This window comes from Microtus oregoni, unplaced genomic scaffold (genome assembly GCF_018167655.1).
Source record: "Microtus oregoni isolate MIOR12 unplaced genomic scaffold, Mior012 000198F_ref0000285, whole genome shotgun sequence".
Classification (NCBI taxonomy): domain Eukaryota; kingdom Metazoa; phylum Chordata; class Mammalia; order Rodentia; family Cricetidae; genus Microtus; species Microtus oregoni.
The window spans coordinates 332,871-353,785 of NW_024544857.1; the positions used below are offsets into that span (position 1 = coordinate 332,871).

The 20,915-nt window shown below is 41.5% G+C and overlaps 1 protein-coding gene across 1 annotated transcript in view; it reads left to right on the forward strand.

The window, feature by feature from the left end:
• Positions 1 to 20,915, forward strand: part of LOC121445485 (DNA polymerase alpha catalytic subunit-like) — a 64,987-nt gene that overhangs the window by 22,819 nt on the left and 21,253 nt on the right. Inside the window, exons 11-15 of the mRNA XM_041647621.1 lie at positions 12,724 to 12,836; positions 13,953 to 14,069; positions 15,345 to 15,419; positions 16,220 to 16,358; positions 18,262 to 18,416. Of these exons, the coding sequence (XP_041503555.1) occupies positions 12,724 to 12,836; positions 13,953 to 14,069; positions 15,345 to 15,419; positions 16,220 to 16,358; positions 18,262 to 18,416 (599 nt within the window). The remainder of the gene's footprint in view (positions 1 to 12,723; positions 12,837 to 13,952; positions 14,070 to 15,344; positions 15,420 to 16,219; positions 16,359 to 18,261; positions 18,417 to 20,915) is intronic.

Genomic DNA, 20,915 nt, shown 5'->3' on the forward strand with positions numbered 1-20,915 from the left:
GATAGGGTTCTTCTTTGTAGCCCTGACTGTCCTGGAACTAGGACTGTAGACCATGCTGGCCTCAAACTCACATGATCTGCCTCTCAAGTGTTAGGAGTAAAGGTGTGTGTCACCACCAGGTTTCACACTGGGTTTCTCCCTGGTCATTCTAATGAGCTAATTCTGTGAATTCTTGACTCACAAAATGCTAGTAGTGGGTTGACTAAAATGGCTGTCCAATAATAGAACAAAGAGAATATTCTTTATGAATTTGTAGGGCTGAGCATCCATTGAGGATATTGTTATTCCCTCTTGTAGGGGAAAAATCACCTAAACTCAGAACACCATTGTGATGTCAAAGGTATATTACTCCATTTTGAACACAAATACCTGTCTGAGAAAGTCCTTAGTAGTAGGAGCCACTTGTTTGTTCCTGGCTGCCCAGACTCGAAATAACCACTCAGAAACTATGTTATTTAAATCACTGCTTGGCAAATCGCTTAAGCATATTGCTAGCTAGTTCTTATATTTTTGCTTAACTCATTTCTATTAATCTGTGTATCACCATGTGACTGTGGCTTACTGGGTAAAGTTTTGTCTAGATCTGGCATCTGTCTCCAGTGGGGTTACATGTCTTCTCCCTGGCTCTGCCTTCTTTCCCCAGTATTTAGTTTAATTTTCCCCACCTAGCTCTACTCTGCCCTGTCAATATTCATTAACCAATAAAAACAACACATATACAGAAGGACCTCCCACACCACTCCTTGAACTGAACAGATGTCTTTTCTATGGCTGTTTCTGGGTCTGTGTCTCTGCTACCAGATTGAACTTGTTTTATGTTCTTCAGGTTAAGTTTTTAAGAAATTAAAAAGTACTCCCAAGTGAAGTAGTGGAAATGTATGTGTGTATGTGTGTGTGCGTTTTTGTCTTTAGCCTCTTTGCTCATCAACAGAAGGGAAAACTACGTTTCACTTACCGTGATTCATTAAATGAATTCTGGGATTCAGAAGGACTTAGCTGTGGGTATTACAACTGCATTTGAGTAGCTAGCTGCCTTTGTTAGCCTTGGGGTTCATGTCTTCTGTATTGTTTTCTGTTAAGACCTATGGAAAAATTTAGTTTTGTAGAATTAAAGTGTTATAAGCAGCATAAGGACCCTTTCCTCAAAGTTAGTCTTTTTACAATAGGAGCTGGAAGTGGTTTAGCAGGTAAAGGCTAATTAGCTTGGTGACCTGAGTTCTGCCCTCAGAACCTACATGGTGAAGGAGAGAGTTGATTCTTGCAGGTTATCCTCTGACTTTGACACTCCCCCTCCCAATATATAAGTGCTAAAACCTCAGGTATTTGTATACTGACATCTGCATTCTTATGTATGTTTATAACTTGTGAGGCAGACTTTATAGATTTGATTAAATTAAGAGATGAGGAGAATTTCCTGTGGGCCCAGTATAGTGTAGGAATCTTTGTTAAAGGATCAGAGTCAATATAGTCAGAATCACCATGGTCTGTTTGATTAGTATAAAATACCATATACACCTGAAGTAGAATTGTCTGCATTTAGATATCTTGGGATCTGTGGTGGATATAAGTGGTATTTTTCAGAATGATTTCCTGGAGACTGCATTTACTGAAACTTGAGGGAATAACTGTATATTAGTAAAGCAAGTATGTAAGAAGGATGACTAACTGTTTGACTTGGAGACCTGATTTAAATAAAGCTAACTGGATATTACCTAGAAAAATGTTAATGGTTTCTAGAGGAATTGTCAGATCATTAATATACTTCCTCTTAGCAAATATTTATATGTTCTCTCATAACCACTTAGGTAGCATGTGGCCTTATCTTAGTTTCTTAGGCAGTTATAGTCAAGCTCAGAAATGGTATCTTAACCAACTCCACTTTAGCTAGGGCATGATGATGTTGTTATGGATTCTTGCTTTTTTAAAATTTTTATTTATTCAATGTATCTTTCACATCATGCATCTTTTTTTTTTTATTTTTTTTTTTAAATAATTTTTTTTATTAAGAAAAGAAGAAAAAAAACATAAACAAAAAACAAGTTTCCACCTCCTCCCAGCCTCCCATTTCCCTCCCCCTCCTCCCACCCTTCTCCCCCTCCTCCCACCCTTCTACCCCTCCCCCCACTCCTCTCCCCCTCCCTCTCCAGTCCACAGAGCAGTCCAGGTTCCCTGCCCTGTGGTAAGTCCTAGGTCCTCCCCCCTCCGTCCATATCTAGGAAGGTGAACATCCAAACTGGCTAGGCTTCCACAAAGCCAGCACATTAAGTAGGATCAAAACCCCGTGCCATTGTCCTTGGCGTCTCATCAGCCCTCATTGTTCGCCATGTTCAGAGAGTCCGGTTTTATCCCATGCTTTTTCGGTCACAGTCCAGCTGGCCTTGGTGAGCTCCCAGTAGATCAGCTCCACTGTCTCAGTGGGTGGGTGCACGCCTCGTGGTCCCGACTTCTTTGCTCATGTTCTCCCTCCTTCTGCTCCTCATTGGGACCTTGGGAGCTCAGTCCAGTGCTCCAGTGTGGGTCTCTGTCTCTGTCTCCATCCATCACCAGATGAAGGTTCTATGATGATATGCAAGATATTCGTCAGTATTGCTCTCGGATAGGGTCATTTCAGGTTCCCAATCCTCAGCTACCCAAGGAACTAACTGGGAACCTCATGTTGGGCACTTGGGAGCCCCTCTAGGGTCAAATCTCTTGCTCACCCTAAAGTGGTTCCCTTAACTAAGAATTGTGGTTCCGTGCTCCCCTATCCACCTTTCCTTTATCCCAATTCTCCTGATTCCCCAAATCCCCCCTCCTTCCCTTCTACCTTTTCTCTCCCCATCTCCCCTTACCCCCATCCCACCCCACCCCCAAGATCCTAATTTTCTCCCCGGCAATTGGGTCTACTTCCCTTAGCCAAGAGGATAACTATATGTTTTTCCTTGGGTTCACCTTCTTACTTAGCTTCTTTAGGTTCACCTATTGTAGACTCCGTGGCCCTAATTTATGGCTAGAAACCAATTATGAGCGAGTACATCCCATGTTCATCTTTTTGGGTCTGGGACACCTCACTCAGGATAGTGTTTTCTATTTCCATCCATTTGCCTGCAAAATTCGAGAAGTCATTGTTTTTTACCGCAGCGTAGTACTCTAGCGTGTATATATTCCATACTTTCTTCATCCATTCTTCCATTGAAGGGCATCTAGGTTGTTTCCAGGTTCTGGCTATTACAAATAATACTGCTATGAACATAGTTGAACAAATGCTTTTGTCATATGATAGAGCATCTCTTGGGTATATTCCCAGGAGTGGTATTGCTGGGTCCAGGGGTAAGTTGATCCCGAATTTCCTGAGAAACCGAAACACTGACTTCCACAGTGGTTGCACAAGATGGCATTCCCACCAGCAATGGATGAGGGTACCCGTTCCTCCACAGCCTCTCCAGCAAAGGTTATCCTTGGTGTTTTTGACTTTAGCCATTCTGACAGGTGTAAGATGATATCTCAAAGTTGTTTTGATTTGCATTTCCCTGATTGCTAAGGAAGTTGAGCACGACTTTAAGTGTCTTTTGGCCATTTGAACTTCCTCTGCTGAGAATTCTCTGTTCAGTTCAGTGCCCCATTTTTTAATTGGGTTAATTAGCATTTTAAAGTCTAGTTTCTTGAGTTCCTTATATATTTTGGAGATCAGACCTTTGTCTGTTGTGGGGTTGGTGAAGATCTTCTCCCAATCAGTAGGTTGCCTTTGTGTCTTATTGACTATGTCCTTTGCTTTACAGAAGCTTCTCAGTTTAAGTAGGTCCCATTTATTCAATGTTGCCCTTAATGTCTGTGCTTCTGGGGTTATACATAGGAAGCGATCTCCTGTGCCCAGCTCCTGTAGGGTACTTCCCACTTTCTCTTCTATCAGGTTCAGTGTGTTCGGGCTGATATTGAGGTCTTTAATCCATTTGGACTTGAGTTTTGTGCACGGTGATAGATAAGGGTCTATTTTCATTCTTCTACAAGATGACATCCAGTTGTGCCAGCACCATTTGTTGAAGATGCTTTCTTTCTTCCATTTTATACTTTTAGCTCCTTTATCGAAAATGAGGTGTTCATAGGTTTGTGGGATAAAATCCGGGTCTTCTATACGATTCCATTGGTCGACTTCTCTGTTTTTATGCCAGTACCACACTGTTTTCATTACTGTAGCTCTGTAATAGAGTTTGAAGTCAGGGATGGTAATGCCTCCAGAAGATCCTTTATTGTATAGGATTGTTTTGGCTATCCTGGGTTTTTTGTTTTTCCATATAAAGTTGATTATTGTCCTCTCCAGATCTGTGAAGAATTTTGATGGGATCTTGATGGGGATTGCATTGAATCTATAAATAGCCTTTGGTAGAATTGCCATTTTTACTATGTTGATCCTACCAATCCAAGAGCAAGGGAGGTCCATCCATTTTTTGGTATCCTCTTCAATTTCTTTCTTCAATGCCTTAAAGTTCTTGTCAAATAGATCTTTCACTTCCTTGGTTAGATGTACCCCAAGATATTTTATGCTGTTTTTGGCTATTGTGAATGGTGAAGCTTCTCTGATTTCCCTCTCTGCTTCCATATCCTTTGTGTATAAGAGGGCGACTGATTTTTTGGAGTTGATCTTGTATCCTGCCACATTACTAAAGCTGTTTATCAGCTGTAGGAGTTCTTTGGTGGAGTTTTGGGGGTCGCTTATGTACACTATCATATCATCTGCAAATAACGAAAGTTTAACTTCTTCCTTACCAATTCGAATCCCCTTGATTCCATTATGTTGTCTTATTGCTATTGCTAGAACTTCAAGCACTATATTGAAGAGGTATGGGGAGAGTGGACAGCCTTGTCGTGTTCCTGAGTTAAGTGGGATGGCTTTGAGTTTCTCTCCGTTTAATTTGATGATAGCTGTCGGCTTGCTGTATATAGCTTTTATTATATTTAGGTATGACCCTTGTATCCCTAATCTCTCCAAGACTTTTAACATAAATGGATGTTGAATTTTGTCAAATGCTTTTTCAGCATCTAATGAAATGATCATATGGTTTTTTTCTTTCAGTTTATTTATATGCTGGATTACATTGATAGATTTTCGTATGTTGAACCAGCCCTGCATCTCAGGAATGAAGCCTACTTGATCATAATGGATAATTTTTCGGATGTGTTCTTGGATTCGATTTGCCAGTATTTTGTTGAGGATTTTTGCGTCGATATTCATGAGTGAGATTGGCCTGTAGTTCTCTTTCCTGGTTGAGTCTTTGAGTGGTTTTGGTATCAGAGTAATTGTGGCTTCATAAAAGGAGTTTGGTAATGACCCTTCTGTTTCTATCTTGTGGAATACATTAAGGAGTATAGGTATTAGATCTTCTTGGAAGATCTGGTAGAATTCCGCAATGAAACCATCTGGACCTGGGCTTTTTTTGGTAGGGAGGTTTTTGATAACCTCTTCTAATTCTTCGCGACTAACAGGTCTATTTAGATTGTTCACCAGGTCCTGATTTAACTTTGGTATATGATATTTATCTAAAAAAGTATCCATTTCCTTTACATTTTCCAATTTTGTGGCATATAGGCTTTTGTAGTAAGATCTAATGATTCTCTGAATTTCCTCTGTGTCTGTGGTTATGTCCCCCTTTTCATTTCTGATCTTATTAATTTGCAAATTCTCTCTTTGCCGTTTGATTAGCTTGGATAGTGGTTTGTCAATCTTGTTGATTTTCTCCAGGAACCAGCTTTTTGTTTCATTGATTTTTTGTATTATTTTCTGTGTTTCTATTTTGTTGATTTCAGCCCTCATTTTGATTATTTCCAGTCTTCTACTCCTCCTAGGTGAGTCTGCTTCTTTTTTTTCTAGAGCTTTCAGGTGGGCTGTTAAGTCTCCAATGTGAGCTTTCTCTGTTTTCTTTAAGTGGGCACTTAGTGCTATGAACTTTCCTCTTAGGACTGCTTTCATAGTGTCCCATAAGTTTGAGTATGTTGTTTCTTTATTTTCATTGAATTCCAGGAAGACTTTAATTTCTTTCTTTATTTCTTCCTTAATCCAGCTATGGTTCAATAGTTGACTGTTCAGTTTCCATGACTTTGTATGCTTTCTGGGGGTAGCATTATTGTTGAATTCTAACTTTAATCCATGGTGATCTGATAAGACACAGGTGGTTACTAATATTTTTTTGTAACTGTGGATGTTTGCTTTGTTACCGACTATGTGGTCGATTTTCGAGAAGGTTCCATGAGCTGCAGAGAAGAAGGTATATTCTTTCCTATTTGGATGGAATGTTCTATAGATGTCTGTTAAGTCCATTTGATTCATTACCTCCACTAATTCTCTTATTTCTCTGTTAGGTTCCTGTCTGATTGACCTGTCCATTGGTGAGAGAGGAGTGTTGAAGTCTCCTACTATTAGTGTGTGCGGTTTGATGGCGGCCTTGAATTTTAGCAATGTTTCTTTTATGTACGTGGGTGCTTTTATATTAGGGGCATAGATGTTCAGGATTGAGACTTCATCCTGATGAACTGTTCCTGTTATGAGTATAAAATGCCCCTCTCCATCTCTTCTGATTGATTTAAGTTTAAAGTCAACTTTGTTAGAGATTAGTATGGCCACACCTGCCTGTTTCTTAGGTCCATTTGCTTGATAGGCCTTTTCCCAGCCCTTTACTCTGAGTAGGTGCCTGTCTTTGTGGTTGAGGTGTGTTTCTTGTAAACAGCAGAATGTTGGATCCTGTTTTCTTATCCAATCTCTTAGCCTGTGCCTTTTTATAGGTGAGTTGAGTCCATTGACATTAAGTGATATTAATGACCAGTGGTTGTTAACTCCGGTCATTTTTTTTTAGTCGTAGAGTTTGTGTGTTTCCCTTCTTTGTTTTGTGTTGGTGAAGGGTCTCTAGATGTCTGAGTTATTGTGGTCATTGTTGGACTCCTTGGTTAGTGATTTTCCTTCAATTACTTTCTGTAAGGCTGGATTTGTGGCTGCGTATTGTTTAAATTTGTTTTTATCCTGGAAAATTTTATTTTCTCCATTTATAGTGAATGAAAGCTTGGCTGGGTATAGTAATCTGGGCTTGCACCCATGGTCTCTCAGTTTCTGCAGTACATCTATCCAGGACCTTCTGGCTTTCATGGTTTCCATGGAGAAGTCAGGTGTAAGTCTGATAGGTTTACCTTTATAAGTAATTTGGCCTTTTTCCTTTGCAGCTCTTAATATTCTTTCCTTATTCTGTATGCTTTGTGTTTTGATAATTATATGGCGAGGGGATGTTTTTTTTTGATCCAGCCTATTCGGTGTTCTGTATGCTTCTTGCACCTTCATAGGAAAATCTTTCCTTAGGTTGGGAAAGTTTTCTTCTATAATTTTATTAAATAGATTTTCTGGACCATTGAGCTGCCCTTCTTCTCCTTCTTCTACTCCTATTATTCTTAGGTTTGGTCTCTTTATTGTGTCCCATATTTCCTGAATGTTTTGTGATGAGAGTTTGTTGGACTTGCTGTTTTCTTTGATCAGTGTGTTTATTTTCTCTATGGTATCTTCAGAATCCGAGAGTCTTTCTTCTATCTCTTGTATTCTGCTGGTTATGCTTGTTTCTGTAGTCTCTATTCGTTTACCTAGATTTTCCATGTCCAGACGGCCCTCTGTTTGTGTTTTCTTCTTTGCCTCCATTTCAGTTTTCAGGTCTTGAACTGTTTCCATTATCTGTTTGATTGTTTTTCCTTGGTTTTCTAGGGTATCATTCACTGATTTATTCAATTCTTCAAACTTTCTGTTATATTTCTCATCCATTTCTATAAGGGCGTTTTTTACATGCTGTTTAAGGGTGTCAATCACTTTCATGAAGTCAATCTTTTCTCCTTCCTCTTGATTAAGGGGTTCTTGTCCTCCCGTTGTGAGGTCGCTTGTTTCTGGTAGCTTCATGTTGCTTTTCAGCTTGTTGGGCGAATTCTTGCCTTGACATCGGCCCATCTCTTCTTCCAAATGCTCCCTATGGATCTTCTTTTACCGGATTAGGTCTCCTTGCCTACCAAACGCTGTCTCTCCCCAATGTTGGCTCTCCCAATGCTGGGTCTCCTGGCGCCGAAAGATCAGGCCTCCGTGCTGGTTGGGCAGCTCGCAGACAAAGCGCCTACCCCGCTTGGTGCAGGCAGGCCACAGAAACAAAGGAACTGCTGCCCGCCCGGGAGCCCCGGGTACTCGGACTCAGCGCCCAGATAGGCTGGGCTGGGCGATGCCACGCGCCAAAAGAGGGCAGTGGGGGCGAAGTGGGGAGGGCTCTGGACGGAAGCTGGGTGGGCCAGGAAGAAAGAGGCAGCACCCGGGGAGTAGAGGCCCTGCAGAGAGCCCAAGCAGGACAGGGGGCCAAGAAACCCCCGAGCTCCCCGTCCCAGGCTGGCGCCGTGGGCCAGAAACTCACCCCAATGCTGGGTCTCCTGGCGCCGAAAGATCAGGCCTCCGTGCTGGTTGGGCAGCTCGCAGACAAAGCGCCTACCCCGCTTGGTGCAGGCAGGCCACAGAAACAAAGGAACTGCTGCCCGCCCGGGAGCCCCGGGTACTCGGACCCAGCGCCCAGATAGGCTGCGCTGGGCGATGCCACGCGCCAAAAGAGGGTAGTGGGGGTGAAGTGGGGAGGGCTCTGGACGGAAGCTGGGTGGGCCAGGAAGAAAGAGGCAGCACCCGGGGAGTAGAGGCCCTGCAGAGAGCCCAAGCAGGACAGGGGGCCAAGAAACCCCCGAGCTCCCCGTCCCAGGCTGGCGCCGTGGGCCAGAAACTCACCCCAATGCTGGGTCTCCTGGCGCCGAAAGATCAGGCCTCCGTGCTGGTTGGGCAGCTCGCAGACAAAGCGCCTACCCCGCTTGGTGCAGGCAGGCCACAGAAACAAAGGAACTGCTGCCCGCCCGGGAGCCCCGGGTACTCGGACCCAGCGCCCAGATAGGCTGCGCTGGGCGATGCCACGCGCCAAAAGAGGGTAGTGGGGGTGAAGTGCGGAGGGCTCTGGACGGAAGCTGGGTGGGCCAGGAAGAAAGAGGCAGCACCCGGGGAGTAGAGGCCCTGCAGAGAGCCCAAGCAGGACAGGGGGCCAAGAAACCCCCGAGCTCCCCGTCCCAGGCTGGCGCCGTGGGCCAGAAACTCACCCCAATGCTGGGTCTCCTGGCGCCGAAAGATCAGGCCTCCGTGCTGGTTGGGCAGCTCGCAGACAAAGCGCCTACCCCGCTTGGTGCAGGCAGGCCACAGAAACAAAGGAACTGCTGCCCGCCCGGGAGCCCCGGGTACTCGGACCCAGCGCCCAGATAGGCTGCGCTGGGCGATGCCACGCGCCAAAAGAGGGTAGTGGGGGCGAAGTGGGGAGGGCTCTGGACGGAAGCTGGGTGGGCCAGGAAGAAAGAGGCAGCACCCGGGGAGTAGAGGCCCTGCAGAGAGCCCAAGCAGGACAGGGGGCCAAGAAACCCCCGAGCTCCCCGTCCCAGGCTGGCGCCGTGGGCCAGAAACTCACCCCAATGCTGGGTCTCCTGGCGCCGAAAGATCAGGCCTCCGTGCTGGTTGGGCAGCACGCAGACAAAGCGCCTACCCCGCTTGGTGCAGGCAGGCCACAGAAACAAAGGAACTGCTGCCCGCCCGGGAGCCCCGGGTACTCGGACCCAGCGCCCAGATAGGCTGCGCTGGGCGATGCCACGCGCCAAAAGAGGGTAGTGGGGGCGAAGTGGGGAGGGCTCTGGACGGAAGCTGGGTGGGCCAGGAAGAAAGAGGCAGCACCCGGGGAGTAGAGGCCCTGCAGAGAGCCCAGGCAGGACAGGGGGCCAAGAAACCCCCGAGCTCCCCGTCCCAGGCTGGCGCCGTGGGCCAGAAACTCACCCCAATGCTGGGTCTCCTGGCGCCGAAAGATCAGGCCTCCGTGCTGGTTGGGCAGCTCGCAGACAAAGCGCCTACCCCGCTTGGTGCAGGCAGGCCACAGAAACAAAGGAACTGCTGCCCGCCCGGGAGCCCCGGGTACTCGGACCCAGCGCCCAGATAGGCTGCGCTGGGCGATGCCACGCGCCAAAAGAGGGTAGTGGGGGCGAAGTGGGGAGGGCTCTGGACGGAAGCTGGGTGGGCCAGGAAGAAAGAGGCAGCACCCGGGGAGTAGAGGCCCTGCAGAGAGCCCAAGCAGGACAGGGGGCCAAGAAACCCCCGAGCTCCCCGTCCCAGGCTGGCGCCGTGGGCCAGAAACTCACCCCAATGCTGGGTCTCCTGGCGCCGAAAGATCAGGCCTCCGTGCTGGTTGGGCAGCTCGCAGACAAAGCGCCTACCCCGCTTGGTGCAGCCACATCATGCATCTTGATTCCATTTATTTCCCTGCCCCTTTGCATCTGCCCTCTACTCCTGTAATCCCCCCAATAAAACAAAATTTAAGAGAAAGAAAGAAAAAAGGGAAAAATTAAAAATCTCTATCACAGAAGCTACAGTGTGACACAGTGAATCACATAGTAAACCCCTTTGTCTATATATCATTACTTGCAAGTATTCTTTGCAAAGCGTCATTGGTCTGGTTCAAGGCCTTGGTTTCTGTTACATCATCATTGTTGGGCCCTCACTGAGATTCTTGGATATCCTGTTTTTGCCCTGTGGTTTGGAGATCCTGCAGCTCTGAGTCAGAGTCAGACCACTTCATGTGCTCTAGAAGAACATAAATGGGTTGGATATTGGGGTGGACCAATTCCTAATCCTGGTTCTGGGCTTGGGCAGCTGCAGGGTTGGTCAGCCTGCCAGTTCTCCCCTGTCCTTGCCACCAGGGTGAACTCTCCAACTTTGCCCCTGCAGCAGTGAATAAGGAATGGAACCAGTTCTCCTGTTCTCATGCCCTCAGGGTTGTCTCTCAAGCACCTACGCTATCAGAGTCAGCTCTACTATGTTGCTCAGGTGAGGTGCAGAGGCCATTCTCCCAAGTGCTGCAGCTAGTGAGCTGTCAGGGACAGCCCCGACTCCAGAACCAGCTCTTCCACCTGTCTCAGACATTGATGGGGGGGGGGTGTGGGAATGGATGGTATTTCTCTACCCATGTGACCTCATGTCAGATGAGTAATGGGGACAGCTCTCATTTGCTCGCAACATGACGTGGGTCATACTTCAGGCAACAGGGCCAACTCTGCTGTAATGTCTAGGCGAGGAGCAGGGCCTGCTTTCCTGAGTGCTGCAGTTGGCAAGGGGGCGGGTGATCGCATTAGTCTGTTGCAGGTAGCGGGGGACATCTTTCCTCCACCTCTGAACGACAGATGAGTAGTGGGGTCAGCTCTTCCACACAAACAACTTAAGACTGGCTCACCCATACCTCTGCCAACAGGGTTGGCTCTCTTGTGTTACCCAGGTGAGGTGGAAGGGTCTCTTCAGCTGAGAAGTTTGAGGGCAACCTGAGCAATACTGATATAAAAAAGTAAATAAATGTAAAATACGTTTCATGCAATATAGCTCAGTGGCAGAGCATGTGCTTAAAATACATAAGGTCCTGAGTTCAATCTCCAGCATGACTGAAAAATGTACCCTTGGCCCTTTCCTGTCGTAAGTCTCTGCTTCCCTCTCTAAGTCCACTTCCCTTTTCTGTGGCACTTCTCAAGTTGCATTCTCTGCAGTGGCATATGTTTCTGTTTCTGATGCCAATGGGTTAAATAAAATAGCTTTTAAAAGCTGTAATCTTAAGGGGTTGAACAGTTTCATCATGATGGTTGCTAATGATCACTAAGCTTTGGTGAAGTCAGTGCTGCTAATAAGAACGGAGTATGCTTAAAGACCCCGTTATTGTTGCTCACTTTCTTCCAGATTCTAAGTCAGTCAGTTATTGCTGAATGAACCATAATTATGAAAAGAATCTTACTCTTTGCATATCGGAACATATCCTGTCTTCATTATGACTTTTTCAAGGTTGAATAATCCTGACTGCACCTGGTTTCAGCTAGTAACTTTGGGGGGAGGAATGTAATCTTTGTTTACCATGATCTTTTTGTGGCAAATGAGGCATAAACAGTGTCAAATGTGTTGCATGAAGTGTGATATTAGTTTGACTGTAAAATGAGCTATTTGAATCTTTGAATCCAATATTAGGGTCTTCATTTTTTCTTTGCATGAAATTTTGTTTTTTCATTTTTAACTGTTGTAAGGATGACTTAATTTTCTGTGCTACTCTGAAGATTTTTTTAAAATTATTCTCTGTATTCCCTTTCCTTCTCTTTATATTCCCCACTTATACACCCTACCTCCTTGTTGAAAATTATACAATCTTTGTAAGAGTTTTAATCATCTGCAGAAATGAAAATCCTTGGGTGGTCTTATTTCTTTCTGCCAGGATGAGTGACAAAAGAAAACACTGATGAGCTGTCTTGGAAACTAGAGTAATTGGCCTTGTGAACAGTAACCTTTGCATGTGTCAGAATTTTCTTAGTGTCTTAAGATCAGTGGCTGTTTTGAGTGGCTGTACTGATTACTCATAATTCACGAAGCCCAGGATTTTGCAAAGTTGACCATCTCTTGAGTTGGCTATCAAATCTTTGGAGTTCTTACTTGACAGCCAGTTTTTATGAATAGTGACTCGATGTTTGCAAAGCCACATTTTAATGCTACAGTATTTATTACCTAGTGATCTTAGAAGAATATAAGGGAATACAAATATGAACTAGGTATAATATGTGAACACAATTCATTGGGCCTTTGACTTGCCCCTTTAATTCTATTTACTTGAAAGTTTTATTTCCTTTTGTTTTCCTTTGTTTCTTCAGGTGTGGTTTTTCTGTTTGGCAAAGTGTGGATCAAATCTGCCCAAATCCATGTGAGCTGTTGTGTTATGGTGAAAAACATCGAGCGAACACTTTACTTCCTTCCCCGTGAAATGGTAAACATTAGTGATTACCTTTTAATCTCAGTAATTGTGAATGACACAATTTTAATTTAAAAAGTATAAAAATAAAGTATAACTGAGTTTTTCTATTTTTATAATAAAAACTTAAAATATATATTGCTGGAGGCTGGAAAGATGGCTTAGAGGTTAAGAGCTGGTACTGTTTTTCCAGAGAACCCAAGTTGAGTTCCTGGCACCCACATCAGGTAGCTTAGAACCCCCTTGAACTTTAGGAGATCTGACATTCTTTCTAGATTCCACTGGCACCTTCATATACATATACACACACGTAGACAAAATTTTTGTTTGTTTATTTTTGACACAGGGTCTTAATGCATAAACTCTGGCTGGCCTGGAACTCACTATATAGGCCATGCTGGCCTTGAACTCATGGAGATCCACGAGCCTCTGCCTCCTGAGTGTCAGGATTAAAGATGTGTCACTGGGCCAGGCTTCATAGACATAGTTTAAAAAATAATAAATTTTAAAATATATGGAATGCTTACTTTTTTTCTATTTCCCCTTTGCCTAGCACTATGGACTTGTAACTAAGTCTCTGCAATGGCATTTGATTCAGTTTTCATGCTTTTGCTCTCTAGGTAGCAGTAACATCATCTTCATGACTAATTAACAAAATCATTTCCATTTCCTTTCCCTTTTTTTTTTTTGACAGTTACCAAACAGCAGCTTTTATTTCAGCATCTACAGGCTGTGAGAGGACCAGTGATACCTGCGGACACAGCACGACACCCCTTTATTTGGAGAATCCTTTCCCTTCTTTATCTTTAACATCTCGAATCCCTTTAAACCCCAGTCCTTTCCCCTTTCCATCTTAGTTTAACTGTGGAACTTCTGGGCCAGGATTTAAAACTTGTTTTCCCATTTTTTAGGATTGGTCATCTTTATTTCTGATTGGCTTTTATAATGCACTGGAGGGATTTGACATTGGGTTTAGTATACTTTTTAAGTCTTTGCCTTCACACTCATTTGTAAGACTGTGCTAGTCAATGTTTAAATGAATAGAGGTGAAAATTGATTTAGGCTTCTGTTTTTCATGGATGAGAAGACTTATACTCTTTTCCCTTCATTATTCTTTCCATGGGATAACAGAAAATTGACCTAAACACAGGGAAAGAAACAACAACTCCAGTTACAATGAAGGATGTTTATGAAGAATTTGACTCAAAAATTGCAGCAAAATATAAAATAATGAAGTTCAAGTCCAAGGTTTGTATTCAATACTGTATTTTTTATGGTTCTTGTTTATTTTCTTATTTACCAGATAGTTAACTGCATATTCATGTAGAATGCCTTCTGCATAGTTGTAACTCATTAAATGGAAATTTCATAGGTGTAAATGTAAAAACAGTATGCTAAATTTGCAAAACTACTTTGTTTCTTTTAAAATCACTTACAAAATAATGGTCATGAATTTGAATAGAAAAATGATTTGAAGCAAATTAGTTGCCCCCAGTTCCTACAATATATCATGTATTTTTTTTCTGAAATGAAGAAACTATTCTGATTTGTTTATACTAGTTATTGCCAGTGCAATTTTGCTTAAGAGCATGGGTAAGGCTTTGTCTTTAAAAATCCATGCCTATGATACTGTTTCTGACAGAATGAAAATGTTCTCTTTGTGTGATCTGTGTGGTGTATTGTCTTGATTTTGCTAAGCTATTGATGCCTTTGGCTATGAATGTGGGAACTGTAGCCCATTTGAAAATACTGGCTATATAAATGGTTTCAGTAAAGGGAGGATTGAGTTGCTAAAGATAGGCTAACACTCTTAATTATTTGAGCTTGAAATTGAGAGTCACATCTTCAAAATTCCAGAAACAGTACAAAGAACCCCAAGTTTGATCACCGTCACTACAGACAGACAGCAACAAAAAAACTTCAAAACCAAAAATTTTGGAAACAGTATATTATGTATGATAGTAAAGAATGTAGGTGCTGGGGCTGGATTGCTTGTGTATTCAAACTTTGCCCTGTGTGTACTACTGTGGAACTATGGAAAGTGCAGTCAGTTTTCTGTGCTTAAAAAGGAGCCGTATTGCAAAAGTTGCAGAGTTAAATCACTTAATTCATATTAGGTGATAATTTATACTATAGTAATTTTTAACACATAGCTGATACTGCATATGAAGTGAATTTATAATGTCAGTTTTTACAGCAAGGTGCAGTTTAATTTCAAATAGTAGCAATGATTTAGTGCATTATCATTTTAAGAAATCAGTCTTTTATTGTTCCCCTTGTATGCATTTATTTCATAAGTTCTCTAGTGTTCAAGAGATGTTCTTTAATATTTTTGTCAGTAAGTGTTTCTAGTATTAGTTGAAAGGAGAAAAACTATCTTTTTTGTTTATTTTGGTGTTCTGTTAGGATGCTAGATTTCTTATGATTAAATATGCAAACATGTATTATGTGTATATTATACTGGCTGATTTAATTTTTGCAAAGACCTTGTCCTGATAATTTTTTAAATATCTGCTTACCCAGACAGTGGAAAAGAACTATGCTTTTGAGATACCTGATGTTCCAGAAACATCTGAGTACTTGGAAGTTAGATACTCGGTAAGTCAGACAAAGAAAACTGGGGCTTAGTTTTGAATGACTTTTTTATCTTTGAATCTTCATCTGGCTTTTAGTTAGGAGTATTGGCAGGATTCTTGAAGCCCACAGTTCATTAATAATTGAAATAGATAAAATTAAGTAATAGAGCATAAGTTATGCTGCCTTTCAAGTACACATCTTCAAATAAGAAAGTTGAAATAGCACAACCATTTGTCAGGTGGAACAGATATGCTGCATGATGGAGTTGGACTTCATCAGTCTACAGAAATGTCTGGTGAGCAGAGGAAAGGTGAGAGAGGATTTGCTACAGTGCTGTTCCTGCTCCTCTGAGAGGCAAAGTAGTTGCTTTGGGTATTAGCTGGACTGTTACCTTTTTACCTCTGTTCTAGTGTTTTGATCCTGCTGTTGGAAAAGGAATTTTTTTGACAGTGATGATGATGAAAAATAACGTGAAAACAATTTTAGTGAGTCCCATTCTATTGCTTTCATTCTTCTAATGGAGTGGTACTTAGTTGGCTATTTATTAGTGAGACACGACAACTCTGGACAGACATTCTCTTTTGAGGGAGCTTCTTGGCCTATTTTTCTTCTAACAGGTGTCATTAAGATGCATTATTTTGTCATAGTGAATTGTTTTTGTTTTCCATTGTGAATTGTTTTAGATTCATTTGTAGTAGATTACATTTCCTATATATCAAAGGGGTTCTTCTGTTGCTCCATAGAAGTTTTGTTTATTTCAAATATCAACGGGAAAATGCGAAGTAATAGTTTTAAACAAAATGAAGTTTTTTCTTCTTCAGGCGGAAATGCCACAGCTTCCACAGCATTTGAAAGGTGAAACATTTTCTCATGTATTTGGAACCAACACGTCTAGCTTGGAATTGTTCTTGATGAACAGAAAGATCAAAGGACCTTGTTGGCTTGAAGTAAAAAATCCACGTAAGGAAAAATGCTAAGTAGATTCCTGAGATTTTTTTTTCACTTTTCTTTCCTTTTATTGAAAATAGATTTTTTCTTATACAGTATATCTTGATTATAGTTTCTCCTCCATCTACTCCTTCGAGTTCTTTCCTGCCTCCTGTCTCCTTTGGAGTCACTTCCCTTCTGTCTCTTATTAGAAAACAACAGGCTTCTAAGAGATAACAACCAAACATGATAAAATAAAATATAAGATGAAACAAAAACTATCATATTGAAGTTGGACAAGACAACTTAACAGGAGGGAAAAAGTTCCAAGAGTAGGCACAAGAAAGAATCAGAGACTCCCTCATTCTCATAGTTAGCAGTCCCATAAAAATACTAAGCTAATGGCTATAGTTTTTATACAGAGGACCTGGTGTAGACTCTTGAAGGCGCTGCACTTGCTACTTCTGTCTCTGTGAGCTCATAGGCTCCTTGCTTACTTGATTCAGAGGGTCTTGTTCTCCTGGTGTTCTCTATCCCCTCTGGCTGTTATATAATCACAGGTTCGAGGAGGGATTTGATGGAGATCTCCTATTTAGACTTTCTTTCTGCATAATGTCTGGCTGTTGCTGCTCCTTTCTTCCATAGGAAGCCATATGGTGACTGGATAAGGCACTGATCTAAGAATATAGCAGAATATCATTAGGAGTCATTTTACTGATACTTCTGTTTTGATCAGTAGTGTTTGGTTTTACCATCGGTCTCTGGGCTATCTAATCTCTGGTTCTTGGTTACTCAAACAGTGTCAGGTATAGGTTCTATCTTGTGGAGTGCACCTTAGGTAAAATCAGATATTGGCTGGCTACTCCAAGTTCTGTGTCACCATTACCCTAGCTTGATTTTGAAGGCAGGGCAGATTGTAGGTCAAAGGTTTTGTGGTTGGGTTGGTGTTCACATTTCTTTTTCGGTAACCTGTAGAGTACCTTCCTACACCAAAGACACTACAGTGAATTGTATGAGTATTGTCTTTGGCATTAGGGCCCTGCTATCAGTTTGCAGAGAGTAACCCTTTGTTTCAGCAACAGCCTGAGTTGTTTAGGAATTTCCATGGGATCTCTTTAGATTTTTTTTTTGTTTTGTTTTTCAAGACAGGGTTTCTCTGTGGCTTTGGAGCCTGTCCTGGAACTAGCTCTGTAGACCAGGCTGGTCTCGAACTCACAGAGATCCACCTGCCTTTGCCTCCCAAGTGCTGGGATTAAAGGCGTGTGCCACCACCGCCCGGCCTCTTTAGATTTTTTAAGGGAAGTTAAAGAATTGGTCTATTTAATGTTTCTACTTCTTTTTTGTGTTTGTCTTTTGAATGTTTTCCTTGAGTGATTATAGGTGATACACTTGGAATCAATTTCCAATATCTGACAATTTAGTCTGAGGGAGATCTTAGTGTAGGCAGTTGTGTGGGTCATTATGTTTTTTTTGAGTGTTCTTTTAACCTGACTGATAGGGTACAACTGTTCTCCAGAGTGCACTGCTGACCTTTGGAGGGGAGAGAAGCACAACTTAACGTGGACAGAATTCTCTGGCTTGTTACTTGTATCTTAGCACTTGTATCTAAGCTACTATTTTGTCTTCATCTCTTTAAAATGTTTTAAATTCCTCTAAGACAGCTGTTATTTTAAAAGCTGATCTTGGATTCCTTGAAAAAAATTATAAAAGGTATTGCTCCTCCTTTACTCATCCCAAATGAGCACAGGTGTATTATTCACAGACACGCAAGGATTGGCATACTGCCCACTAATGTGCTTATATTTAGGTAGATGTCATATTATGTCATTCTTAGTAGACAATAGCTTTGAAGACTATCTGTTAATAAAAATGTCATAATTATAGTACTTTTTCTTTTTCAGTAAGTTATTGATATGTTGTATCTATTCTTTCTCAGAGCTCTTGAACCAGCCAATCAGTTGGTGTAAATTTGAGGTGGTGGCTTTGAAACCAGACCTGGTGAATGTGATTAAAGATGTCAGTCCTCCTCCACTTGTGGTAATGTCTTTCAGCATGAAGACAATGCAAAATGTAAAGAGCCATGAGCATGAGGTAAAGTAAAATGGCAGAGTTTGTACTTACGCCTCAGATACAATACTTGCCTGAATTTGATCTGCTTTCCTTTTAGAGGGGAAAGGGTGCAAACTTGGCACTAGGCCGTGTTTTAGAGAATGGATTGAATTTGCCTGGTATTACACAGTTTTTAAAGGATTAAATTGCTGGAAATATTTTGTTTTTTTTATTTTTTAAGTAGACACAGAGAAAATAATATGAGCTCCTATGTCAGTCACACATGTTTAGCAGTTAACAATGTTTTGTGACACATGTTTGTATCCTTTCCCTTTTCCTTCCTAAGTATTTAAAAGGTACTGTCATTTTACCCCAGCATGCTTTGGTATACGTCTCTCACTATATGCATATTTTCTTATGTGTGTTTGTAGTCTATGTATTTGTTAGTAAGAGTGTGTACAAGTGTGCACACACGTTTGTGCATGTGAATGTCAGAGGTGAATAGTGGGTGCTTTTACTTGATTGCTTTTTTTACCTTTATTTGTTGAGACAGAGTCTGTTACTGAACCTGACGCTCATCAATCATGTTACCTGGGCTGATCAAGGAGCTTCAGGGATTTGCCTATCTCCTAGCACTGAGGTTACAAATACATGCTGCCACACCTGACTTTTTATGTTTGGGATCAAAGCTTAAGTTCTCATGCTAGCCTGGCAGGCACTTAACTGACTGCCATTTCGCATCTTTACTTAATGCACACTTTTCTTACATTAGACTATTAGAATACTTAACATTATGATTCCTTGATACAGTCTATTTGGAAGAATCTGTTTCTCATGATTTTCAAAGTTGATTTGTTTGGATCCAGATTTGCACATTAGATTCATAGGTTAACATTTCACTTTTATGCTTCTTGAATCTCTTTTTAAAGACAATAGCTCCTACCCATAGCCTTTCAGTTTTTCTCAATGCTAAGGAATAATTACAAAACCACTGATCACATAGGAAGCCCCATTTTTTGTGTATGTTTGTTAGGATACCATTAGGAATCTTCTATACCCGATGCTGACACAGAGTAGCCTGTGAGCTAAATTCAACCTACCACCTGTTTTTGTAAATAAAATTTTATTGAGATACAGTAGGTTTTCAGATTTGTACTACAATAACAATCAGATTGTAATGACAGGTTATATGGTCTGAAGAGCCTAAAATATTTCTGACAGTGTGCCACACTCAATTCTGTCCTTTGTTCTGCAGTGTGTCACATTAACGCTAAAGTTAATTAGATTAAAATTTAGCTTTTTATACAAAATAATTCATGGGTAGGTGACCAATATACTTAATATTGGATATTTCAGAAAGCAGATAATGCCTAGTCAAACTGTTCAGGCTGGGATTGGTTAATGTGATCAATTAGTGGTCATCATAAATTTTTCTATGAGCTCTTCATAAAGTTTATTAACCTTGGCAACTACAAATGTTTTGGGCTGGGTGGTTCTTTGTTCTGAAGCACTGTTCTGTGTTTAATAATATCTCTAGCCTCTATCTACTAGATGCAAGTAGCACCACTTCCTCCTAGTTGTGACAACTGAAAAATTCCTATTGCCATTACTAGATATTATTCAGAGGGAAAAGGAGATAAATTTACCCCACTAGAGAGGCACTGTAGGAGTGGTGGCTTTCTAATTATGTCCATGTTTATGAGTTAAATTTTTCTGTAAAGTTACCTTCATTAACTGGCAATTACTTGATTACATTGTATAGGAACAACAGGCTAAATACTTTAATTTCAGATTTTCAGAGTAGGGGGTTGGGAACTTGAGCATCAGTTATCTTTGTTTCTGCTTTGACTTTTTTTGTACATAGATTTTATGTGTTCATGATGTCCCTGTATTTTATATTATTAATTTTTTTAAATTCCAAATTTTTAAATTATATTTTGTTCATGTGTCAGTGTGGTGCGTAGACACATACATGTCACAATATGTGTGTGGAGGTCAGAGCACAATTTATAGGCAATAGTTCTCTTTTTCCTCCATGTCCTAGGGATTGAATTTTGGTTGTTAGGCTTGGTGGCAAGCATCTTTGCCTGCTCAACAATCTCTGTCCTGTTACTTGTGGGCTATTTGGTAGTTTTAATCTATGGCATTCATCATTACTATTATTACTATTGAATTGGGGTTTTACTCTATTGCCCAGGTCTTGAACGTATGTGTTAATGAATTCCTTCCAGCTCAGTCTCCCAAATGGCTTTCACTACAGGACTGCTGCCCCACCTAGCTTGTTGTTTTTCATGGGTATATTTGTCTTACTTTGGTTAATCAAAGCTTCTCTATGTTTTCTTCTAAGTCTTTTTGATACTTAGGATTTAAAAAATAACATTTGACAAATGTTTTCTAATCTGAGATTTTACTTATTCATTTTCTTACTGATTTTTGGAAGTACTGAGGATTCACTCAAGACTGCACTTGATAAGCTCATTATACCACTGAGTGATGCTCCATGCCCTTGATTTTTCAAATAAGTTAACATAGTAGATAGCC